Source organism: Bufo gargarizans, chromosome 3 (assembly GCF_014858855.1).
Source record: "Bufo gargarizans isolate SCDJY-AF-19 chromosome 3, ASM1485885v1, whole genome shotgun sequence".
Taxonomy (NCBI): Eukaryota; Metazoa; Chordata; class Amphibia; order Anura; family Bufonidae; genus Bufo; species Bufo gargarizans.
Window position 1 is genome coordinate 453688246 of NC_058082.1, and position 27555 is coordinate 453715800.

Genomic DNA, 27555 nt, shown 5'->3' on the forward strand with positions numbered 1-27555 from the left:
GCATACGGACGCCATCCGTGTTTTGCGGACCTCAAAACGCACAAAGTGTGCATGAGGCTTAACACAGAGTCTACCATTCTCGTTTGCACCAAGTCGCTCGGCCCACCCTCAGTACACTCATCACCTAGTCACAACATGGATTTTTATGCGTGTAATTTGCTGAGGCCGCCCTCCCAGGCATTGTGATTTTCATCCTGGCAGATTGACAGTTCACACCTCTGTATACATAACACAGGATTCACCATTCACAATAACTGATGTCACATCTTATCTACTGCCTCCCTGTACAATGACCTCTGCATAGGTCACAGAGCATGCTTAGAAAACTGTCCAATAGAAGTGAGTCCCCTTACTGTACTTTCTGTGGCCCATGTGGCTGCCGTAAAGCGTATCTAGATGCTGCTAACAAACAGCTCAGACAAGATGGTTGCCCTCAGAATAAAAACAAAGTCCATCAGAAAACAACATAAAAAATTCATCACTATCTGGTTTTAATTGGCAGAAAAATTAATAAGTGATTCATACCCTTTAAAGGGTTATCCAAGACTAAATAATGCCCCTCCATACGCCAGGCCGCTCACACTGATTCTACTTACCTGGTTCCCGCTCACTGCTCCTCTCCTGGTCCCCGCAGTGCCGCTGATGCTTCTCCCAGTGGGCTGATGAAAACATCCGGCATCACAGGTGACGCTAGGAAGGCTCGTCCCCGTCTGCTAGGTAAGTAGAATCAGTGTGAGGGGAGCATTTTTTAGTCTTGGCTAACCCCTTTAAGACTGGCATATAGATATTAGTCTTAGGGTGCCTTTACACACGGCATGTTTTTTGTAGCAAGTACCATTCATCTGAATGAGGTTGTTTTGGCAAGAAGCACATGAATTTCTGTAAGTTCAATTCAGGTGGATGGAAACGTTCAATAAGAAAATTTTCTGCAACAAAGTCTGCCGTGTGTTGGGAACCTATTGGCTCCCACCTGCTGCCCTGCAATCAGTTGGTCTGTGGCTATACTATGCGGCTTTCAATGAGGGCAGCATATCGGAGCTGACAAGTTCCCTAAATTAAATCTGCCCATAGTATACACAGAGGTTTCCCATTTTAGTGGTGGTGCATGCTCTTTTGACTCCCAGACTCTCTTAACCCTATCGCTACCAGCGATATGTACGGCGCTGGAGCATGCTCGCACGTGCAGCGGGCGTCATGGCCGGCAGGTCTCTGCTGTTTCAAACAGCAGAGACCCGCGGCTAATTACCGCGAACGGCAATAATGGCGATAGCGGTAATTAAAGCCTTTAGATGCCGTGATCAAGTGAGATCATGGCATCTAAAGCGTCAAAAATCTGGAAACTCTCGCTTCGGGCTTGTTACCGGGATCCTCTGTGGCCAATGAGGATACAGGTGATTGGTTTCAAAGCGCTCAGCCTCGCTGAAGAGGCTGGGGGAATTAAGAAATGAGCAATAGTTAGTAATAAATGCATTTTAAAATCCATGATTGTTCAAAAGTAAAAAATTGATTTTGTTCAAATTCATTACAAAAAAAGTAAAACAATTAAAAAATATAAAAGTCTAAATAGCCCTCATTTCCATATAATAAAATAACCAAAAAATATAAACATCATGGGTATCACTGCGACCGAAAACCGCTGCACTATTAAACTATAGAAATATTTTTCCAATACTGCGAATGACGTAATAGAAAAAAGGGTCAAAGTGGCCAATTAGCTATATTTTTTTTTTTTTTTTTTTTATCATCTGTGTTTTTATTGTTTTGGATAGCTAGAAAAGTTATCCACTAATGCCATGACATGATACAAACACACCCCAGTCGGGGCTATGAATAACAATAAATAACATGACACATTAAAGATACAGTATATGACTAGTATTACAGCATACTGAGGTACATATCCTGATAACATCATATAATGAAAAAGAAAAGGGAAGGGGGGGGGGGGGGTAAATATACAATTAGCTATATTTTCATTGCTTCTCTTACCCCAAAAATGGTAATCATAAAGTCACACACACCCCAACATGGTATCAATAAAAACTACAGATTGTCCTGAAAAAGTTGGTTAGAATTTATTTTTACACTATTTAGACTAAAAAAAATATACATATATAATTGTACTGACCCAGAGAATGAAGGGCATGGGTCAGTTTTGCCACAAACGGAACGCCGTGGAAACTAAACCCGTAAAACGGTGGAGGAATTGCGTTTTTTTTTTTTTTTTTCCAATTTCACCCCATTTGGAATTTCTTTACCACTACATTGTACACCACAATTAATGGTGGCATTAGAATGTACAACTTGTGCTGCAAAAAATAAGCCCTCATACAGCTATGTGAATGGAAATATAAAAAAAAGTTATGGCTCACGGAAGATAGGGAAGAAAAATGAAAAGAAACGCAGAAACAAAAAATCTCTGGTATCCTAAGGGTTAATCTTGCAGACAAGCTAGCTCTGTGACTATGATGCTTGTCATTAGCATTGAGACGCAGAATTTTTATGACTTGGATTTAATAAATCTGCCTATACAGTTTGAGAAGCCAAGTCTGGAGATGAAACAATAGATCTGGTATTTTAAATGGATGAACCAGGGATTACTCCGCTCATTTACTTGCTATGGTTATTGTAACTGTTAATGTAGATTGTGCCTGCAGGCATAATAATCTCTCTTCTCAAGGCATTAGCGAAAATAATGTTTGTAGACTGCAAAATGCCCTTTTGCAGGAATTTTGGCTTATTCTGCTCATTGTGCACATCATGGGTTGTCCCATAATTTAGACAAAATCACTTAGATCTAATCCCAATTCCAGCTCATGCATGTATAATAACACCTCATTGCATTACACCAGTGATGGCGAACCTTTAACAGACCGAGGGCCTAAACTGCAACCGAAAACCCACTTATTTATCGCAAAAGTACCAATGCAGCAATTTAACCTGAATACTACAGTCCAATATGGTATATCTTTTCCCATGTTCTTTATCATTTAGCTATAGTGCGCCCTGTGCTGATGGATGTCAGGAAAAGTCTAAGGCACATTGGTACACCATAAATTAGGCACACCTCCGGCAGTCCCTGCACCTGGAATGAAAAGTACTCCAGCCCCTGACTGGAGTAGTTTTCACTCCTCTATGCCTGCTTCCAGACATAACAGATGGTAAATTTCTCAGGGCTGAAGTCCTGGCCCCAACTTGGTCCCTTGCACGACCAAGTGGCGAGGACAGCATAAAAACACCTGTTGCATAGGCATTAAAAACTGGCGTGGAGCGCTTAGTAAATGATCCCCACTGTGTGTGAAAGCTGCTAGAAAAAAAAAACAAAAAAAAAAACACTTGCTTAGGGCTAATGCACACAATGTTGGATTTTCTGTGGTCTGCAAATTGACGATCCGCAAAAAACGGATACCGACTGTGTGCATTTTTCAGAATGGAATGGCCGGCCCCTAATAAACAGTCCTATCCTTGTCTGTAATGCTGCCAATAATAGCACGTTATATTTTTTTGTGGCCCCATTGAAGTGAATGGCTCTGCATACGGGCTGCATAAAAAAACTGAATGGTCACGGAAAAAGAATATGTTTATGTGCATGAGCCCTTTGAAACCAATCACCTGTATCCTCATCTAAACCGCGGATCCGCAAAAAACGGAAGCCCATTGTAGAAATGCATATTCTTGTCCACCAAACGGACAAGAATAGGACATGCTATATATTTTTTTGCGGGGCCACCGAACGGAGCAACGGATGCAGACAGCACACTGAGTGCTGTCCGCATCTTTTGCTGCCCCATTGAAGTGAAACATCAGAATAAGGCCTCATGCACACAACCGTAGTTCAGATCCGCATCCGAGATGCATTTTTTGCCACTGCCATCCACATATCCCCCTCCCCATAACAGTGCCATCCACAGATCCCCTCCATAACAGTGCCATCCACAGATCCCCTCCATAACAGTGCCATCCACAGATCCCCTCCATAACAGTGTGTCATCCACAGATCCCCTCCATAACAGTGTGTCATCCACAGATCCCCCATAACAGTGTGTCATCCACAGATCCCCCATAACAGTGTGTCATCCACATAACCATTACCACACCACACTATTAAATAATGCAGCTGTGCCTGACAGGCAGGTATATGTGTGAATAGGGAAGATGCTGCTGAGATACGGCTGTACCTCACAGAGTATATAACTCCAGTACTCCACTGACGCTGCCGCTTCGGTCGGACACACCGCTACAGTGACAGTCCCACTCCCCAGCCAGACCAGAGCCAGCCCTCAGCTCAGCCACTTGAACTGAACCGTACCGTACGTCTGCGTGCCAAGCCAGTCGCCTACACTCCAGCAGCTCACAGCTTCGCTGTACGGCAGGCTCCGAGTCCACCTCCTCCACTTCCGGCCAGGACTAGCCAGAAGTAGTGATGGACGAACATCTGCCGGGACGGTTCGCGGCTGCTGTCCCATTCATTTTAATGGCAGGCGAACCTAAAAAACCTTCAGCTCATATTTGCAGCCAAGAAATAATTACTAGAAGTGCACAAATAGTCCCACAACATGGACAGTGACATTCCAGATGTATTATTCGAATTTGCGATCTCCATTCATAATTTTTTTTCAATGCAAAATGTCAGCAATATAATTTTCGCGCATGCGCAAATGCACTATAAAGAAAGTATATTGGTATATAACACCCGCTTCAATCATTTTTTTTGGGGGGGGGGGGGGGGACTGGTATATCACACCAGTAGAAATTATGTGTTCCAATAGCGCTTGTCCTTCTATATACCTGCAGTATCGCAGCAGAACCGCACACAACTGCCGCACAATACAAATGCATTATAATATACTTTCTAACATAGAAAGTATATTATAACATTGTACAAGGAAGGCAATCCATTAGAATATACATGAAGATAAAACATAACCTTTAATAATTTTACTATGAGGGTCCATTCACCCGTTTGCGGATCCACAAAACACGGACACCGGCAATGTGCATTCCGCAATTTGCAGACCGCACATCGCCGACACCATAATAGAAAATGCCTAAAGGCCCCATTAAAAATTAATGGGTCTGCACCCATTCCGCAAATTTTTGAAATGGATGCGGACCCATTTTGCAGACGTGTGAATGGACCCTAAGTGGTTGAGGAATTGAATTTTTTCTCCACTTCAACCACATTAGAATGTACAACTTGTCTTGCAAAAAAATAAGCCCTCATACAGCTATGTGAACAGTAAGTTATGGCACAATAAGTTATGGCTCAGGGAAGAAAAATGAGAAAGCAAAAATGAAAAAACTGTATCCTAAGGCCTCTTTCACACTACCGTATGGCTATTTCAGTGTTTTGCGGTCCTTTTTTCACTGATCCGTTGTTCCGTTTTTTTTGTTTCCGTTTCTATTCTGTTTTTCCGTTCCATTTTTCCGTATGGCATATACAGTATACAGTAATTACATAGAAAAAATTGGGCTGGGCATAACATTTTCAATAGATGGTTCTGCAAAAAAGGAACGGATACGGAAGATATACGGATGCATTTCCGTATGTGTTCCGTCTTTTTTGCGGACCCATTGACTTGAATGCAGCCACGGAACATGATTTGAGGGCAATAATAGGACATGTTCTGTCTTTCAACGGAACGAAAATACGGAAACGGAATGCATAAGGAGTACATTCAGTTTTTTTTTTCAGAACCATTGAAATGAATGGTTCCGTATACAGACCGTATACGGAGCGCAAAAAACGGCACACAAAACGGAAAAAAAAAACGGTAGTGTGAAAGAGGCCTAAGGCTGAGCATTCTATAAAAACGTGATCAAATATGTAAGGAGAAACATAAATAGTGACCCAGAATGTCTCTCATTTGTTAATGTCTCCTCCGCTGTGAAGCAGAGTGGATCATTCGGACAGGAGCACTAGGACCTCGTGGTCTTGAGAGGAATGACTTTTTATAATGTGTTTTCCTATGTGTCATGTGTGTAGCTATTTTGTATATGTATGAGCTAATTAGTGGGTTCACCCTCTATTCCAGTGGTGGCGAACCTATGGCACGGGTGCCAGAGGTGGCACTCAGAGCCCTCTCTGTGGGCACCAGCACCCTGGAAAAAGTCTAAGATGTACCAATATGCCTTAGACTCTCCCTGTCAATCATCAGCGCAGGGCGCACTATGGACAGCACAGGCAGCGCACTAAATGCAGACAGGCTATTATAGCTAAATGATAAAGTACATGGAAGATACACTAGTGTTCAGGTTAAATTGCCGTGTTGGCACTTTGAGGTAAATAAGTGGGTTTTGGGTTGCAGTTTGGGCACCCGGTCTCTAAAAGGTTCGCCATCACTGCTCTATTCCATCATGCCTTGAAAAAGCATCTGTGTATTCGAAACGGATTGTATTTTTTTGGACTGGTGACTATTCTTCTCTTTCTATTGGATTCTGCTTTTGTCCTCTTTGTTCCACTTAGCTCCACTAGATTGAAAACCAAACACAGCTCTGACATGTAGCGGTGCTGACCATGCTCTTTTGATTGGACCTTCTAAAAACATACATTATGCCCAAAATCCTATATACCCTCCTGATGGTACCTATGTACTTACTTGCCACCTTTTTTTGCTCTATTCGCTCTACATTCACCAAAATACTTTGGAAGGGTAGTAAACCACACTGACTGTATTCTCTCTAGATGAAGCGAGGTTAGAATTAAGGGCTGGGACTGCCAGATGTTGCCACATATTAGGCTGCTTTCACACTAGCGTTCGCTGGTCCGTTCGTGAGCTCCGTTTGAAGGGGCTCACGAGCGGACCCGAACGCAGCCGTCCAGCCCTGATGCAGTCTGAATGGAGCGGATCCGCTCAGACTGCATCAGTCTGGCGGCGTTCAGCCTCCGCTCCGCTTGCCTCCGCACGGACAGGCGGACAGCTGAACGCTGCTTGCAGCGTTCGGGTGTCCGCCTGGCCGTGCGGAGGCGTGCGGATCCGTTCAGACTTACAATGTAAGTCAATGGGAACGGATCCGCTTGAAGATGTCACCATATAGCTCAATCTTCAAGCGGATCCGTCCCCCATTGACTTTACATTGAAAGTCTGAACGGATCCGCGCAGGCTACTTGCGCACTTGCGAATTTTTTTAAAGTTATTAATGCAGACGGATCCGTACTGAACGGAGCCTCCGTCTGCATTAATATGAGCGGATCCGTTCAGAACGGATCCGCCCGAACGCTAGTGTGAAAGTAGCCATATAAGGCAGTGCATCTCAACAGAAAGCTGGAGCTTCTAAATCCTAGTAAACAATTGGATCTGGAAGTTTTGGCTCAGCAATCTTTGGGTTTACGAGGTTCTTTTGTTGCCTGACCAAGACTTTTAGACGACCCGACTTTGATCCCGTTGTTAGGGGCACATGCTCAGTCTGGCATTCTCCTAGAAATACACTTACTCCATCTCCCTCAACATTGCTTCCCTCTATCTTAATTCCTAAGGTCCTTACCAAAGCAGACTCTCTCAATCCTGATTTTTGGGAAAAGCCCACTTCTGTCCCAGTATTTGACTTATTCCGTGCAGGTACTGTTCAATCTCAAGTTACCCTTAGAGACCTGTTAAAACCTACGCAATTAACGTTGCTTCATTTTTACACATTTCCAGGAATTTTCGGAAAGGTTTCTCCAGGCTTATTCTTTTAACCTTTTCCTTTGAATCCACCCTATTGGCCCCTATGGAATTGCCTAGGAAGGTTGTCTTCTTTATTGCTCACCCCCTCTCCTTCCTACAGACCTTCATACATCTCTTCCTGGGAGAGAGAACTTGGCGTGTCCCTAACTGAAACAGAAGTCCAGGTCATTCTATGATCTTTATAAATAAACTCTTCACAAGAGTTTTTATTTACACATTATCTTTCTAGTTCTAAGGACTCTTAGAGGTGTGGTGCATACGTCGGTTCTCTCTCTCATATTTGGTGGTCGTGCCCTCTGATAAAACCTTACTGGCAACGTATTAAACGAACTACAGAAGATATGTTCTTTTTCCTTCCACCTTAATATAGAACCAGTAGTACTAGCCAGACCTAGCCCCATGTACAGATCCTATAAAGGGAATGTAATTACTCACCTCCTGGTGGCAGCTAAAGCCCTTATTCCCCTTCACTGGCTTAGCCAATCACCTCCCTCCTTTCATGAATGGGTCTCGAAAGTCAATCAAATATGCCTTTTTGAGGAACTTACTAGTCTGTCTAGGAGGACAAGGGATAGATGTCTTAAAGGGGTTGTCCAGTTCAGAGCTGAACCCGGACATACCCACATTTTCACCCAGGCAGCCCCCCTGTAAAGAGCATGCTCCGATGCTCTCCTTTGCACTGCACTGAATAGCTGAAGGCATTTTCAGGAGATCCGGGCTCCTCTTAGGGCTGCCAGGTGGAGGCTTCCGTCCAGCAGTGAGCCCGGTGACGTCACCGGCACTGATGGGTGGGCTTTAGCCTGTAAAACGGCTAGGGCAGCGCTAAAGCCAGCCCATCAGAGCCGGTGACGTTACCGAACACACTGCTGGGCGGAAGCCTCCGTCTGGCAGTGTGTTATTGTAAATAAAAGAGCCCTTGTCCTGCACGATACTGGGCAGGGCAAGGAAGAGCATTGGAGCATAAAATGCTCCGATGCTAACATCAGAGGGCTGTCTGGGTGAAAATATGGGTATGTCCCTTTAAGCTTTGGTCCCCATAGATCCAATTTCATTTGAATCTTCCCCCTGATGTCTCCTCCACCCTGCCTGGGGAGTCACATTCTGCTTCCTGATTATGAGCCTCCTTTATTGCCTAGGTATACAGGTTTTTTTAAATTGTCTCTTGGTCTTAATATTATTCTTTTGAAGGGGTGTACACGCTTTTACTTGAAGTCAATCTTATCATCTATGATGACGTCCCCCCGTTTCTTGTTCCACTATCATGCTGTATTAGCTATTTTTGGCTTTTGATCTTTGTATGCTCTCCGGCTCATACTTATTAAAATTCTTATGTCTCTCTCTGAAAAAATTTATATCTTATTTGCTTTGTATTCTTTTAATGATTAAAATAAATAATTATTTTAGAAAATCGAATGCATTTTTTTGTGGGTTCAGTGTTCATAGACGTGGCACTATTAGTTTGCTTTGCATGCTTTATTATTTATGTGCACAGTGATATGTATGATATAAAATACTTCAAAACACTAGTCCGTTTGGTTCCAGGAGTTTCAGGACAAATTTTTCACACTTCTGACATATACAAAAGGGAGCAAAAAACTACAAGAAACAATGGTGGAGATTTATCAAACTGGTGTAAAGTAGAACTGGCTTAGTTGCCCATAGCAACCAATCAGATTCCATCTTTCATTTTCTAAAGAAGCTGTGAAAAATGAAAGTTGAAATCTGATTTCATAAATCTCCCCCAATGTGTTTTTTGAAGAAAAAAAAGACATGGTGTGAATTCAAACCACCTTACACCCAACATGTGAAGAGACCCAGGATGCACACCATTGTTTTCACCTATTTTCTTCTGTGAGATATAAACCACTACAACTCGAAAAGAAATAATCATTTTATTTGAACAATTAAATCCCATATAACATATCATCACAACACTTTCAAATATACTAACACTGCAAAATCCATAAACAAAGCACACGTGCAGTTTTTTTTTTTTTACCACTGCAGGAATAAACTTTACAAAATACTACATAGTAACATAGTACATAAGGCCGAAAAAAGACATTTGTCCATCCAGTTCGGCCTGTCATCCTGCAAGTTGAAAGTACTAAATCAAAGATATAAAATGTTATTAAAATATCATATATATTTGTTTCCTTTGGCAACACTGCAGAATGTAACATCTGTAAAGTGACTCTCCGCCTTATCACACAATGTTTAGGTCCAAAATACTGTGCTGATTAATTTCCTAATAGATCTTTATAGACGTCAGGGCCAAGTTTTTCTTATATAGAGCTCAAAATTCCCTGCATGGCAAGTTCAAAGATAACATCCTGGCTGCCAACAGTGACCACTTGGTGGAGCTGATGTGTGGACTGCATGCTGTTTTAGAATGGTGTTCAATGTATAAACAGGATACAGGAAGCACATCAGCGCCCTCTAGTGGTGACTGCAGCATACAAAACACTATCTTTTACATCTATATCCATGAGGACCTTTGGATTTCTGTATCAGAAAAACAGGCCCTAGACTACTATAAACATATAGTAAAGATGAAGTAGCACAGAATCTAGGACCTATTTAGAAAAAAAATGGTGTTCAATGCTAAACATTATGTTTTTGATGGTTGTCAGCTTTTTAGAACAGTATTTTGTTAAGAACTATATTATGGTGAATTAGTTATAATGGAGAATGAAAAGGATAGGATAATGTTCTCTTTTCCTGAGTGCATAAAATGTATACTTGCCTTCTGACTACCCTCACCGACATTTCCCTCTACCCAAAAAACTGGAACCAGAAGTACTACTAGCACATCTCCTTAAAGGGGCAGTTTTATGCTCACTAAACTGCTTTAACAGTGATATAGGTACTAATGAGTTCTTAAAACGGACTTGTGTCGGCCGTTAAAAAAAGGTCTGTCACACGTCCGTTTTTCACTGTCATGTGATTGTAGCCTAAATGCGCTGCGGAAACCTCTTCTTTCTCTGGGGTAAGCGGTACTATTAGTGCCACACAGGCATCTCCAGTTCTTTGTTCTGTTAGATCAGGCATGCCCAACCTGCAGCACTCCAGCTGTTGCAAAGCTACAACTCCCAGCATGCCCTAATAGCTGTAGGCTGTCCAGGCATGCTGGGAATTGTAGTTTTGCAACAGCCGGAGTGCTGCAGGCTGGGCATCCCTGTGATAGATGGATTGTGGAGACCTTGTGTCGTCACTTACACTAAAGGGAACCTGTCAGCAGATTTACGCCCCCTAAACAGCTGAAGCCATAGAGATAATAGCTGGCATACTTGTCTCTCTGACTTCAGCCCACGTCATGCTGTCATTTGTTCTTCATAGTTTCCCAGTGGGCACAAACCCACCTGAATGAATTAGATAAGGGCACCACTCTTCTAAGGGGATTTTCACACACAGCAGATTTGTTGCAGATATTTTTGTGATTCAAAATCAATCAATTAAAACGGCTCTGTCACCCAGATCAACCCTACCCTACCAGGCATATAGCCCGCTAGGGTTGATGCTGATGAAAACGATACCTGGCTTACAGTATGTCTGTCGGCGGTATTGTTGCGAAGAAAACGTTTAAAATTATGCAAATGAACTATTCAAGCACCAGGAGGCGGGCTTATGCAGTTCAAGCATCACTCCAGCGACACCCCTGGTGCTCCATAATGACACCCCATCTGCTTTTCATCATGCCCCCCTGCTACATGCCTGGTAGGGTACGGTTGACCCGGGTGACAGAGCTGCTTTCATCTGAATGGAATGGATTCTGCAGTAAACACATACATTTCAGCCAGCCCCATTGGGTAGTCACCGAAATTTCTGGAACAAATCTGGTACCTGTGAATATGCCCCAGTACAGACAGGCATCCTTGTGTAGCACACGCAGAAAGTTATATGGTGTCCTACATGTATATAGAAAAAAATTGATTGGTGGGACCCAAAAGACCCTAATCACCCAATTATATATTTTCAACTGCTGCAGCATCTAAACCACAATGGGGACAAGGTTCCTGGGTGGATCTTGGGTAACAAAAAGTTGATCTACTTTACTTTTGAATTGACCCTGATAATCTAAGGCTACTTTCACACTCGTGTTTGGTGCGGATCCGTCATGGATCAGCACAGACGGATCCGCACCGATAATACAAACGTCTGCATCCGTTCAGATTTTTTCTATTGTGCCAGATTGTGTCAGTGAAAACGGATCTGTCCTGACACACAATGTAAGTCAATGGGGACGGATCCGTTTTCTATTTTGCCATATTGTGTCAGTGAAAATGGATCCGTCCTGACACACAATGTAAGTCAATAGGGACGAATCTGTTTTCACTGACACAGTGCATCGACAGGCGGACACCAAAACGCTGCAAGCAGCATTTTGGTGTCCACCTACAGAGCGGAATGGAGGCGGAACGGAGGCAAACTGATGCATTCTGAGCGGATCCTTATCCATTCGGAATGCATTAGGGCAAAACTGATCCGTTTTGGACCGCTTGTGAGAGCCCTGAAACAGATCTCACAAACGGAAAGCCAAAATGCCAGTGTGAAAGTAGCCAGGTATTGCCATTTTTACCAGTTTTTGTCCCAAATATCTCATCGTCTTAAGCCAGAAAAATATAAACTGAACAATAGAAAAAATAGAGCTTTTCATTTAATTCATTATTACAGCTGGCTGCTTAGCGCAGTGCAGACCAAAGTGTTTGACGAGATCACAGTCTAGCGGTCCATGTAGCAGAAAGGTTTCGAGTCAGATATGTTGTAGAGCAAATTATGGATCTGCTTGCTTCTTCTGGCTTCTAGTAAAAGTGTTCTGGACCTTTCCTTTGCAGCTTGCTGTTCAGCGCGTTTCTGGATTCGTTTTTGTCTTAGCCACCTACAAAAAGATGGCTGCATGATTAGCGGTCATTGATACAGCTAAGGAACAAAATGAGAAATGAAGAGCATGTACAGGTGCCCATACACATAAGAGCTGGACCAACTATCATGTGTGTACAGAGGTGTGCCCACTCTTTCCTAAGAGATAATGTCCAGGGAAAGAAGGGGCGGACAGGATAAATTTCAACATGCCTAATCCTTTGTTCTCAAGCGAGATAAGCCACTGATAGAGGTGTTTGGAGGTGGCTTAAGAGTTCCTTCTCAGGAATCGCTTGCTCGTCAGCGGAGGAGACCGGTGCTATTACATGCAGCGATATCCTCCTCAGTATAGGGAGGAGTGATCGCTATGCCACTGGCGTTCACTATAATGAATGACTATTTACCGGCAGCAGACCGTGATTACAGACCACTATCTGCCGCCTGCAAACGATGATCTTTTTTTTTTTAACTCGTTTTATTGAGAATAACAAATGAAAATTGGTACAATACATACGTGACAATAGCATTTTACATATGCGTGTATACACACAAACCATAATAAAGTCTCCTGGTACAATCTTGTCAAGGTGTGAGTCTCCAATCAGGAATTATGAAAGCACTACAAAGACAAATAAAGAGCACAACATCTGGCACCCTCAAATGGAGTACAATCCCCTCCCTCCCCCACACAGATAGTGGAATGAGAGATAGAAAGTACTATGCATTTTGCCTCGACAACATATGGGATGGCAGTGCAGTAATTGATGATGAACACCAAGAACCCCAGATCTTATCAAATTTCTGAGGGCATTTCCTATTACTGTACATTATTTTCTCAAAGGGAAGTATCTGGTTAACCAATGCTTTCCATTGGCCTATGGTCGGTGGTCTATCCGCCATCCACCTCAGAGCTATAGCCTTCCTGGCTAAGAACAGGGTCTCCCTTAAGAAGATACAAACATACATGGAACGATTATCACTATCCACCACACCCAAAAGGCAAATTTTAGGGCAGCATGGAACCACCTCCGCAATTAAAGTAGATAACGTATCCACCACCTGTTTCCAGAACGGCTGTACGTAACGGCAGTCCCAGATAAGATGCCAAAAATCCGCATTGTCTTGAGCGCATCTGTGGCATCTCGTGTGGTCCAATCTACCCATCCTGTATAAACTGGTAGGCGTCAGATAGCTCCTGTGGAGAATGAACAACTGAATAAGCCTGTTGTTAAGGGAAGGCGACACAGTGGAAGGCGCACTCAGAGCTTCTGCCCATTCCTCGTCAGTGATCTGTGACACCTTCTCCTTCCACCTATCCTCCACCAACAACGGTTTGGCTCGTACTTTGAGATCCAGAAGGTGTGTGTAAAGTTTCGAGACCATCCCACCAGGACCTTAGGTCTTAAGTATGCCTATTAATGGATATTTTGAGATACTTTTTGTACTCCCATGAAATTGAGACTGAACAGCATGACGTAACTGCAAATATCTATAGAAGTGAGGCCGCAGAACTCCAAACTTCTCCTGTAGCTGAGAAAATGAGTATAGAACGCCCTTCTCATACAAATCCCTCAGTGTTAGCACACCATAGTTTCCCCAAATAGTTCTCCCTTCACAGTGCTGCAAGTGTGGAAACATAGGGTTATTCCATAGCACTATCTCCTCAGGCAGGTCCTGATATTGCTGAAGCTTCGCCGCCCCCCAAACCTGATGAGCTAACCTGTGTATGGGCAGTATTCGGCCCTCTATCGATTGTAGGTTCTCCAGAACTGGCCACAAGGTTGACAGACCCAAATGACATTTCAGGTAAAATTCTGAGTTTGGCAAAGGAGTCTGTGAAACCCAAGCGGTCAAAAATTTGAGCTGACCTGCCAAAAAATAAAGAAAAAAAATCTGGCATAGCTGCTCCTCCCTGTTGCCAACCCCTCTGCAAGTTATCAAGGGCCAGCTTCCTTCTCTCCTTCCCCCACACAAATCTCGCTATAGCAGAATGTAGCCTAATAAAGAAGCTCCTCGGGACTGGGGTGCACGCATGGCCTAATAGCTATAATGCTTTGGGTAAGAGAATCATCTTGACAAGATTTAATCTGCCCATTATAGATAAAGGCAACATGGTCCAGGACCTAAATTTGTCCGTAGCATAAGGCTCAATAGGAACAATATTAAGTTGGTGTGACATTGCAGGGTCCTTAGTGATAATGATACCCAGATATTTAAAATGTTCCACCACCATAAGATTGTGATATACAGGAGGCCAACCCTGGGACCATAAGGGCATGAAGGCCGATTTGGACCAATTAATGCGTAGGCCAGAAAAGTCCCCAAATCTATTGATCAAATCAATTGCCCTAGGTAAGGACAAGTCCACTGAGTCCATGAACAGGATAAGATCGTCTGCATACAACCCCAATCTATCCTCCCTGCCTCCTATTGACACCCCCTTGAAGATGCTGTCTTGGCGTATTCTAATGGCTAAGTGTTCTATTGCCACTGCAAAGAGCAGCGGAGATAGGGGGCATCCCTGCCGTGTTCCCCTATTCAAGGGAAAGGTAGAGGATAGGGAACCATTGACCATGATATTAGCGGTAGGCCGGTAATAAAGCACCCTTATCCACTTGATAAAGGAGGGACCAAAGCCGAAACATTCCAGGACCTTCAATAGAAACGCCCACTCAATTGAATCAAATGCCTTAGCTGTGTCCAGAGATGCCAAGGCCCACTGTCTGCCATCCAAACACCCCACCTGCGCCACCACCTGGGCTCACCTGATATTGCTAGATGTGGAACGACCCGGTATAAATCCAGATTGATCCTCATGAACAATTGAGGCAATCACTCTATTCAATCTATTTGCAAAAATCTTAGTCAAGATTTTGTAATCTAGATTCAGTAGCGATATCGGGCGGTAAGACCCACATTCTAAGGGATTTTTATCTGGTTTTAGGAGAACTACAATGGAGGCGTCGTATAGCGTGTCTGGTAATTGACCCCTGTCCAGTGAAGCCGCATACATCTTGCACAGTTGCGGTCCCAAAATATTCTCATATCTGGAATATACCTCCAGGGGGATGCCATCTGGGCCGGGGGACTTCCCTAAGTTTAAGCCTTTAATCGCAGCAGTCACTTCCTCTAGCGTGATCTCCTCGTCAAGAATCCCCCTGTCCAATGAGGACAATTGAGGATGAGCCACTTCTCCCAAGTACACCTGCAGATCAGACAATGCATACTGATGCCTTGAGGAGTATAGTTCACTATAGAATTCCTGAAATCTGACTAATATGCCACTAGGATCCTCCGCTACGGTTCCATCCTCATTCTGAATGCGAATAATCGGAGGAGCCATATTGTTGCGTCTAACAACCTGTGCAAGAATCTTCCCCGTCTTACTACCCTGCTCAAAAGCTTGTTGTTTAAGAAAGAAAAGCTTGCGTTCGCTCTTTTCTTGCAAATACATCATATACTGCCTGCCTTTCTGCATCCAATCTAGTCTATTCACCTCAGAAGGATCAGAAACATATGCATTTTCTGCTGTTTTACATAATGTAACTAACTCCTCCTCCTTAAGCCTCCCGGTCTTCTTGATATAAGATATGGATGATCTGATGCAACCTCTCAAAAAAGCTTTCAGGGTATCCCATAGTATAAGAACATCACTATCTCCCTCTGTGTTAAGTTCTAGGAACACTCTCAACTGGTCAGGTATACGGTCATTTATGCCCATCAGGGACAGCCAGAATGGGTGAATGCGAAGATTGTGGCCGCGTGACCCCCCATCAGATGAGAGCAGCGCCCCCACAATAGGCGCATGGTCAGACGGTCCCTGAGGCACGTACCTGGCATCAGAAATTGTGAGATAAGCTTGCACATCACATAACATATAATCTATGCGGGACAGCGCCCCCTTGGAGGGCGTGAAACAGGAAAACTCTCTAGTAGACGGGTTTCTTTCCCTCCACACATCTAACCACCCTAATTCGGATATGAAGCGTTTAAGTCGCGAATCACCCGTAGGTATGCCGTCTGCACGGGGATTGGCCTGAAACCTATCTGTCTCATCTCCTACCAAATTGAGGTCCCCCATACACAATACCCCGGCAAATGGAAATTGAGCTGCAAAACCCGCCGCAGCCTGTAGAACAGTGAGGCTAGCCGGAGGAGGTATATATACACCTAGCACAACATACGGCACACCATTCAAATGTGCAAATACAAATACATACTGGCCTTCAGGATCTATCACCTCCCGGTGTACCTCCCACCTAACCGATCGGTGAACCAGCAAGGACACACCCCTAGAGTATGACGTACCATATGCACTCCTAGCCCATTGCACCCATGGCTTATGCAATCTGCCCTCCGTTTCGGCTGTGACATGGGTCTCCTGGAGGCATAGTATGTGCGGAGCATACGTACGGACATGTGCGAATACCTCCATTCGCTTTCTAGGGCCTCCCAAACCACGCACATTCCAGGACATACACGTGACAGATGCCATATGTTCTGTATGGGTATCAATGAGCAGAATAGGCCAGGAAACCCATGTTCACATGCAGTAGACCTACCACAGCAGTGTATATCATAGTAATATAAGGTGCACCAATTGACATAAAAACAATTAAACTTGAATTCAAACATTAAATCCCAGCGAACCTGGTGTTGAACAGATTTAAAGCATGGAGCGCTTGTGACCATGGTGGTGGGGGACCTGCACAGTGTAGAGATGATATATACAAGTGCAGGTGAGAGAGCTGGCTCCCAATAATAATTATAAGCATGGTCATACGCATAGTGCATTGCAAACATAACCTGAGACATATGTTAGTCATACCCACGGATCTCTCACACCCGTTAGCCGACAGATATAATGTTCATATAATAGTCCAATAGAACCCCCAAGGCACATAATGAAAAGAACATATGGAGATCAAGTCCCGTCCTGGATCAGGAAACAAACATTATCACTACTACTGAAGTGTCACCTCATCTCTGGGGCGCATTCCGGGGCCTCACCAGGAGCCAGTCCTCGGCCTCCCTAGGATTGTTAAAGAAATGCGATTTCCCGCCATCTAGGATTCTCAAACGGGCCGGATAGGCCATGGAATATTGCAGATCGACATCCCGCAAACGTTTCTTTATAGATGTAAAAGTAGCCCTCTTCTTCTGTAATTCTGCTGAGAAATCCGGGTATAAGGATATGTTAGCAGATCCGAAAGTGATAGTTTGCTTGATCCTTGCCTTTGAAAGGATGAGATCACGATCCCGCCAGTTAAGCATGCGGGCCAGGAGTGGCCTTGCAGGGGCCCCAGGTGGAGGCATCCGAGCAGGAACCCGGTGGGCTCTCTCCACTGCATAGGCCGCCGAGAATGATGCGTCCGGGAACGTCGACTTGAACCAGCCCTCTATAAACGAGGCAGGATCAGAACCCTCAGACCGCTCAGGCATTCCCAATATGCGTATGTTATTTCTTCTAGAGCGGTTTTCTAGATCGTCACATTTCTGACGCCACATGTCGACCACGCCCTCCATAGCAGACATCCTAGCTGCCAAGGGTCGGGTCGTGTCCTCCAGCTCAGATACCCTTTCCTCTGTTAGCCGAACCCGCTCCCTCAATTGCTGAACATCATGTCGCAGGAGGCCCAGGTCCACTCTGACCTCCTCTATCTTGCCTGTGAGCGACGACTGGCATCCCATAATAGCTGCCATCAGCTGACTGTGAGAAGTCTGCAGGGTGAGTTCGGGTTCCCCCTCCGTCTCGATCGCTGAGGTCTGGCCAGCTTGTCCCCTGGTTAGCAGGACGCGAGGAGAGGATGGAGCGGCGGCGCCATGCTGCGACTCTTGGCGGGCAAATTCCTTCAAGCGGTCCGCCGCTTGTTGTGCCTTGCTGGGACCCATGGCCAGTCCGTACGATCTCCGGGGGTTCCTTGGCTCAGGTCAGAGTAAAAATATCCTTGTTACCAGCTCAGGATTGCTCAGGATGAAGTTTTGGAGCCGGAGCCGTTCTCAGACACGTCCGGCCATGTCGGCAGTTAGCCACGCCCCCGCAAACGATGATCTTTAAACCTGTTTGATTCCCTGATGAACGAGTATTTGCTTGTTCATCGGGTAATCGGCGCCAGTATTACACTGCCAGATCATCGCTAACGAGCAGACAATCTGCTTGTCTAATACAGCCTTTACCCCCCTCTCCCTATTGACAATTCCCGCATGCTCAGCCAAGTCAAGCATGCATGTGCATGGGAACTTTGGAGGAATAGCTCCTAATGAGTGCTCATCAGTCCGTCAGCTAGGTAAAGTTTGGTCAAGTGTTCACAGGCTGTGAGGACCTGCTTGGAGTTATCGTTCCCCCACGTCTGGAAATCTACAGATTACATGATCAGATCTCCAAAGGCTACAGATCATAATAATCTGCACTTTGTAAAGGTGGTTTTGAGAAGGAGACGACTTCTGTAATGGTGCTGCCATGCTAGTTTTTTGTTTTCTTGTGTTTTTTTGGGGGTCTGTACAAAATGCACGTATTTGGACACAATTTTGCGTCCATTCGTGATGTCGTTGCCATCCTATGCCCGAGACACAATGGATGTGCTACAACGCCTGGATGGAATACAGTGTGAGGAAGGTGTCCTCCTCACTAGTTTGGATGTTGAGGCCTTGTACAGCTCTATACCCCATGATCTTGGGTGTAGGGCTGTCGAGGCCTTCATCCAACAGAGAGGTGAACAATGTCGCCGGCACAACATCTTCTTGCTACAGCTGCTGGAATTCGTCCTCACCCACAATGTCTTCATCTTCGACCAACGCTTCTACCACCAGCTCAGGGGTGTCGCGATGGGCAGTCCCTGTGCCCCGACTTTTGCCAACTTGTACCTGGGCTGGTGGGAGAAGGAAGTTGTGTTCGGCGACGAGATGGAGCAGCACACATCGAAGGTGCAACTATGGATCAGGTACATCGATGATGTGCTGATCCTGTGGAAGGGGACACAAGAACAATTTGCGGCATTTGTGGCAGCATTAAATGTGAATCAGATGGGTTTATTTTTTACATCTGAGGTACAAGAACAACAGATAGCATTTCTGGACCTGATGATCACCATCGGCACTGACAGAAAGATAACCACAAATCTGTTTAGGAAAAAAACCTCGACTAACAGCCTTCTACACTGGCAGAGTGGTCATCCCCTGGCCCTGAAAAGAGGTATCCCGAAGGGACAATACCTCAGGGCCAGGAGGAACTGTTCAGGCCTAGGTGATTTTAGGGCTGCTGCATCTGACCTTAGAGGCCGATTTATCAATCGGGGATACCCACAATATGCTTTGAAACAAGCGTTCCATCACTCCATGAGTACAGACCGTACCAAATTGCTGGTTCCAAAACCAAGAAACACTGCGGACTCTACGCCCAGAATTGTCGCAACTTTTGATAAGGCCCACAAAAATGTTCGTGACATTTTACAAAATCACTGGTCTATTCTGCAATCTGACCCAGATATTGGGAAGCTTATTCCAGAGTTTCCCTCAATCACGTACCGACGTAGTTCAAATCTACGTGACCACTTGGTGAAGAGTTTATATACACAACCCAAACCTGAGACCTGGTTAAAAAATACCCTCAAAGGTACCTTCCCCTGTGGCTCGTGTATCATCTGCAGGAATATCCTGAGAGGAGAATTCTTTACCAGCCACATAACAAATAAAAGGTACAAGATACAGGCGTTTATCAGGTGTACTTCTGCGGGTGTTGTGTATTTAATCAGTTGCCAATGTGGGTCACAATACGTCGGCAAAACAAGACGTGAGTTGAGACGCAGATTCGGCGAACACATGTCGGACATCCGTAACAAACGGGACACATCAGTGGCACGTCATGTATGTGAAATGCATGACGGTGACCCTGATGTGTTAAAAGTACAAGGGATTGAATTAGTAAAGATGTCAATCCGTGGAGGGGATATTGATATACCCCTATTACGAAAAGAAGCGATGTGGACATACAAGTTGCAGACAGTTCAACCATTAGGGCTCAACGAGTATATATATTTCGCCAGTTTCATCTAATACAGTAGCCCCATTATACATGGGATGGTCTACATTAGAGCTGGACGTCTGATATTGGAGCACGTCTGATTTTGGAGTCGCATATACCTATATGCTGCCCTTTATATTTAAACCTTGGAGTTGATCTGCACACATGTATATGCTGCCCTTTGAAATTTAATAATAACAAAAGGAAGAAAAAAATCTTTAATAAATATAACATAACATGATGTAAGTTGCATCTTGTTTTTTCCATTTTTGGTATAATAGGGTCTGTATATGTACATATCGATGTGCATCTATACAATCTGGATGTATAGTATATGTGCATGTCCAACCTGAGCTGCGTGCAACAGTGATGCTTCTTTTGAATCTATCAGTGTTGTAATTTACCCCTCCCCTTTGATGTCACACGACATGGGTGTGAGTGGTACCTGTCTTTTTTCTGGTTATGAATCATGAGGGCACCCCTTGTGTGGATTTGCTCCGGTCTGGAATGACAGTATATGGGCCGCGAATCTCACTCCCCCTGTCACTGCGTATAACGCAATTCATGTCAGGAAGTGTTGGAATCAATTTCGGCATCGGCCGGTCAGGGGGCGGAGCTAGAGAGCCCGCCCCTACTTCTGATTGGACACGGTACCGGGACACGCCTCCTGGTGGGCAGGGCCTCGTCCATATGAACCCGGCGTTCTATCGGCCGCGTGCGGCCATTACAGCGCCATTAGCCATAGCACACCACAGTGCGGCTCTACTGTTTTGACATTAGCAAACAATAAGCTCCTGAAGATGCGTGATAATAACAGGTCACGTGGAAACGCGTAGAGCTAATACATTGTATCAGGATACAGCTCTTTAGGCAGGACTGCACTAGATGCATTTAACCCTTTAGTCAGCCTTGGAGTATGCATGTGATGGATGGATGAGCCAAAATATACTGGCTTTTATGTGTGTGAATGGAGCTTAATCAATTGGCTCTGAGTGGTTGTATTTAGCCAATACTGGCTGCGGATATAAGGCTGTGACCTAGGTATTTACCATCAGCAATACACATTAAAGACTGATCTGTCATCTGCACTACAGTTAGTGGCTGCAAGTCCTTTGAGACTGTTATATGACAGAGGCAGTGCGATCTAATGTATTGAACATTCCTGGTTACATATACCAGGTGGCACAACCTTATCTGTGTATATACATCCTACAGGATCACCGATGATACACACATAGTGCATCCATTCACACTGACTTTAGTGTCCATTTACCCCGACCTGCAGATACATAGCTATTCCAGCTAGCAAGTCGGGTCTTACCCTAATCTTCTTAATGTGCAGAGATATTTGCTCCCCTCTCTGTATACATTTCTAAGATTAGTTGCCTGATGGTCACAGATTGTGACATATGGGTTTCCCCACCCTCTTTTTAAACAGACTTTAAATAAAGCTTTGTTTTTTTATTTTAAACGTTCATCAGGCTGTGATTATCTCTGTACAAAATGCCATGAAATTCATGTGTTTTTAGTGGGGGGTTTTCACATCAATTTTTCTTGCAATTTTTCAGACCTTATACCTATAGAGAAGTCCATGGAAAATGACTGAAAAAATGCCACACCCAGATTTCAGAAAAATGCCAAGAAATAATTTATAAATGTCACTACAAATGTCACTTGAGGTGGTTCATAAACTCTTATTGGCCAGTATGTCACATGTGCCAGCAGTTTGTTTGTTTTTGTTCTAAAAAAAAGTAGACCAAAAAACGTATAAGTCTTCCTTTATAGTTCCTATTCCCTTCCAATCCATTTCTAGGTTTGGTGCAAAAACTGCATCAAAAAGCTATGAGTGACATCGCCCTTAGGCCTCTCCTGGGACTAGGCCTGCCTTCACATGCAAAAGGAGTTTGTTGCAGAAATTTCTGCGACTGAAAATAACTTCCATTCATCTGAACGGAGTTGTTTTGGTGGCAACCACATGGGGGGAGATTTATCATCCCAGAACACTGGAGTTAAAAAGTCGCTAATCTCAGGGATGCAACTTTTTAAACAGTATTTGTGCAAATTTTTTTGCAGAAATTGAATTTTACCACCACTGTGTGGGAGGGGCTGTTGATCAGCATTTATGTCGGTTCGTTGGCATAAATGATGACTGAAATCTACACCAGCTACAAGCTACATTTTATTCTAGACACACGGACTGCTGGAGGACGCGCTTAATTTATGAGGAGGGGTGCACCTCATCATGAATTAAAGGGGTTATCCTGGCAAATATAATGATGACCTATCCTCGGGACCCCTGCCGAACAGTTGTTACAGGGAGCTGCCGCGCTCACTGGAGCTCTGGGGAGCAGTGATAGTCAGTTTGCAGTGTTTGCCAGCGAACACATGCGGGCTGCCATCTTTAGTAAGGTAGATTCACCCGTCCGGCGATGCACAGGTAAGCCCTTACCTGTGCCGGGAGCCGGTCTGAAATCAAATGCAGTCACCGGGAGCAGGCAGTTCCGAGAACAGCCCGATGAAGGCCCCCGGCGGCTGTTCTCGGAACTGCCTGCTCTTGGTGACTGCATTTGATTTCAGACCGGCTCCCGGCACAGGCATAGGTAAGGGCTTACCTGTGCATCGCCGGACGGGTGAGTCTACCTTACTAAAGATGGCAGCCCGCATGTGTTCGCTGGCGAACACTGCGAACTGACCATCACTGCTGGGGAGTGCTGTGGGCTCCCGGAAGCTTTCCAAGCGCAGCGATGCACATTGTACAGTTGCTGTGCGTGGTATTGCAACTCAACCCCATTCAATTCAATGGGGCTGAGCTGCAACTAGGCAATGCGACCAATGTACGGTAATGTCACATGGCCTAGGAAGAGGCTGCGACGCTCACAAAGCACTGGCCTCTTCTAACAGCTGATCAACAGGGTCCTGGGTGGTCACTAACAGTGACCAAAATCAGAAATCCCCACTCTTGTGAAGATCTTGCTTCAGTACTTCCAATATTATAAATAGGAATGATTGGGCACACCTAAGATACTTGGTAACCAATTTATTGAAGTAGTTAAAATAATTGGACAGTAATAGAAGACAGTGATAAAAAGACAGCAGTACGAATTTCGCAGTAGTGTGGATTTAGAACTGCCGCGTAATAGGACAACATTCAAATAGAAATTGAATACGTTTGTGACCGAAAGGAGGCTCAAAATGGTTCCTAGCGGGCAATGTTGGTGATTGTGAGCCTCGTTGCGACCACAGTGGACAGAAGATGTAGATATTACAATAGCAATGAATCAGATTGAATGCTTTATATATTTAGAATGCAGTGTGGGTAAAAGCATATATAAATATAAAAATTAAAGTCCGGATAAAACAAGTCGGAATCCCTCTGGTATTGTAACCCACTTAAAGCAGTATGAGAGGGTTTAAAAGAAATTGCGGTGTTCAAAATCAAAGTTGCTCCGTCTCTGACCTGGCGGCGTCCCGCTTACAGTCAGAGATCGATCCAGCAGTGAAACAACAGGCAGTTCAGGAACAGTCTTACCAGTGTTGGAGGGTTCTCCTGATTCGGAGATACCTCGGCCGTCTATCGAAACCCTCTTTCAATCTTTATCTTTATGGTTGGATGGATCCAGCGGTAGTTTATGTGCGTCACTTGTGTGGTTGCTGCACGTGGTCCCGCTTGTTTGGCTCCAAAGATGCTGGGTTTCCAGGCTTGGTTTCAGATCGGCTCCGTTCGATACACTGACTCAGAATGGTCCATAAGTTAGTTAGATGCGGTGTACTCGCATAAAATTGGGGGGTCAGACCAGACGCGTTTCGGGGCTATGGTGTCCCCTTCCTCAGTGGCTATCCGACCTCCCCAAATGATCATCCTTTTATACCCTATAGAAGGGCTTTACAAGACCCGATGTGGATTTTAGTTCCGGAAGTCTTATGTGAGTCATTAACCCATCAGATGAAAGTTCACTCTTTGGTATATTGTGCCGGCTTTTCTTGCTTCGTTTTGGATTAGACATGATCGGTCTATGCCGTACCTTATCCGATCATATTATCTTTTAAACTTATTAAAATAGCGATGGAGTTGGAATTAAAAATAAAAGAGAACAATAATAAATAATTTTGCGTTTCACTTGCATTTGTGTTTTTCCCACAAACCGCCAAAGCGGTTGCATATTGAATAGGTTTCAACGGTACTTTAATTGCCACATATATAACACATTATGACCAAGGTTTATGACAAAATTCATATAGTATAAAAACAGTGTATATTAAAATGGGGAATCTAGGAAGGAAAGTAAAAAGATAGATATAAGAAATAATGATAAAAAGGAAAAAGGATAACAGTAATTTTTCCTGGTCCTGCTCTATTAATATTTCATCGTGTTCTGACATCAAAGTGTTTTCGTATATTTTGTCCCTGTATTGGAGAATCAATACTTTGTTACCATAAGGATAATTTATATACTAATGGATATATCAGTTCACATTTGGTCTTCTTTAGGGTTTTGGAAACATTGTGTGTCCTATCGATACATGTTATCATTAATAACCAAAAAATATATAAAGATGTATATAATTAAGAATATAAAATATAATAAATGATGCAAATATATGAACCATCTATCAAAATATATAAAAAGTGTAAAAGAGGAAATTGGGATATAAAAGTAGATAAAATGTATTATCGCAAAAAAAATTTGAGTAGGGTATAAAATATGTCACGATGGATCCTATAAAAATTCCACACAGTGTGTAGGTTATGTAGATTTGAAATAGACAAAATACCTAAAGTTGCTGAAGGCCAGTGTTATTAACCCCCAAAGCAAGAGAAAGAAGCAGAAAAAATGGGAAACCGTTGGGAAAATATTGGAAACATATTGGAAAAATATTGGAAAAATATATATTTTTTATTTTTTATATATATATTTTTTTCTTCCTTCCTTCTCTCTTTTGTTTTTCTTACTTGACTAATATTACATAGAGTGGTTGGAATGGTGCCATACACAGTCGGTCGATGCTCAATTTTGTTCCCCCTTGACGGCAGTCCCACAACATTGAGCATCGACCGACTGTGTATGGCACCATTCCAACCACTCTATGTAATATTAGTCAAGTAAGAAAAACAAAAGAGAGAAGGAAGGAAGAAAAAAATATATATATAAAAAATAAAAAATATATATTTTTCCAATATTTTTCCAATATGTTTCCAATATTTTCCCAACGGTTTCCCATTTTTTCTGCTTCTTTCTCTTGCTATGGGGGTTAATAACACTGGCCTTCAGCAACTTTAGGTATTTTGTCTATTTCAAATCTACATAACCTACACACTGTGTGGAATTTTTATAGGATCCATCGTGACATATTTTATACCCTACTCAAATTTTTTTGCGATAATACATTTCATCTACTTTTATATCCCAATTTCCTCTTTTACACTTTTTATATATTTTGATAGATGGTTCATATATTTGCATCATTTATTATATTTTATATTCTTAATTATATACATCTTTATATATTTTTTGGTTATTAATGATAACATGTATCGATAGGACACACAATGTTTCCAAAACCCTAAAGAAGACCAAATGTGAACTGATATATCCATTAGTATATAAATTATCCTTATGGTAACAAAGTATTGATTCTCCAATACAGGGACAAAATATACGAAAACACTTTGATGTCAGAACACGATGAAATATTAATAGAGCAGGACCAGGAAAAATTACTGTTATCCTTTTTCCTTTTTATCATTATTTCTTATATCTATCTTTTTACTTTCCTTCCTAGATTCCCCATTTTAATATACGCTGTTTTTATACTATATGAATTTTGTCATAAACCTTGGTCATAATGTGTTATATATGTGGCAATTAAAGTACCGTTGAAACCTATTCAATATGCAACCGCTTTGGCGGTTTGTGGGAAAAACACAAATGCAAGTGAAACGCAAAATTATTTATTATTGTTCTCTTTTATTTTTAATTCCAACTCCATCGCTATTTTAATAAGTTTAAAAGATAATATGATCGGATAAGGTACGGCATAGACCGATCATGTCTAATCCAAAACGAAGCAAGAAAAGCCGGCACAATATACCAAAGAGTGAACTTTCATCTGATGGGTTAATGACTCACATAAGACTTCCGGAACTAAAATCCACATCGGGTCTTGTAAAGCCCTTCTATAGGGTATAAAAGGATGATCATTTGGGGAGGTCGGATAGCCACTGAGGAAGGGGACACCATAGCCCCGAAATGCGTTTGGTCTGACCCCCCAATTTTATGCGAGTGCACCGCATCTAACTAACTTAAGGACCATTCTGAGCCAGTGTATCGAACGGAGCCGATCTGAAACCAAGCCTGGAAACCCAGCATCTTTGGAGCCAAACAAGCGGGACCACGTGCAGCAACCACACAAGTGACGCACATAAACTACCGCTGGATCCATCCAACCATAAAGATAAAGATTGAAAGAGGGTTTCGATAGACGGCCGAGGTATCTCCGAATCAGGAGAACCCTCCAACACTGGTAAGACTGTTCCTGAACTGCCTGTTGTTTCACTGCTGGATCGATCTCTGACTGTAAGCGGGACGCCGCCAGGTCAGAGACGGAGCAACTTTGATTTTGAACACCGCAATTTCTTTTAAACCCTCTCATACTGCTTTAAGTGGGTTACAATACCAGAGGGATTCCGACTTGTTTTATCCGGACTTTAATTTTTATATTTATATATGCTTTTACCCACACTGCATTCTAAATATATAAAGCATTCAATCTGATTCATTGCTATTGTAATATCTACATCTTCTGTCCACTGTGGTCGCAACGAGGCTCACAATCACCAATATTGCCCGCTAGGAACCATTTTGAGCCTCCTTTCGGTCACAAACGTATTCAATTTCTATTTGAATGTTGTCCTATTACGCGGCAGTTCTAAATCCACACTACTGCGAAATTCGTACTGCTGTCTTTTTATCACTGTCTTCTATTACTGTCCAATTATTTTAACTACTT

At 43.4% G+C, this 27555-nt stretch overlaps 1 protein-coding gene across 2 annotated transcripts in view; it reads right to left on the reverse strand.

Moving 5' to 3' along the window:
- Positions 1-12147: 12147 nt before the first annotated feature.
- The window catches only part of CCDC181 (coiled-coil domain containing 181), a 40722-nt gene continuing 25314 nt past the window's right edge, over positions 12148-27555 (reverse strand). For both annotated transcript variants that reach the window (XM_044287710.1, XM_044287709.1), the window contains exon 6: positions 12148-12546. In XM_044287710.1, coding sequence (XP_044143645.1) covers positions 12390-12546 — 157 coding nt within the window. In that variant the 3' untranslated portion in view covers positions 12148-12389. The remainder of the gene's footprint in view (positions 12547-27555) is intronic.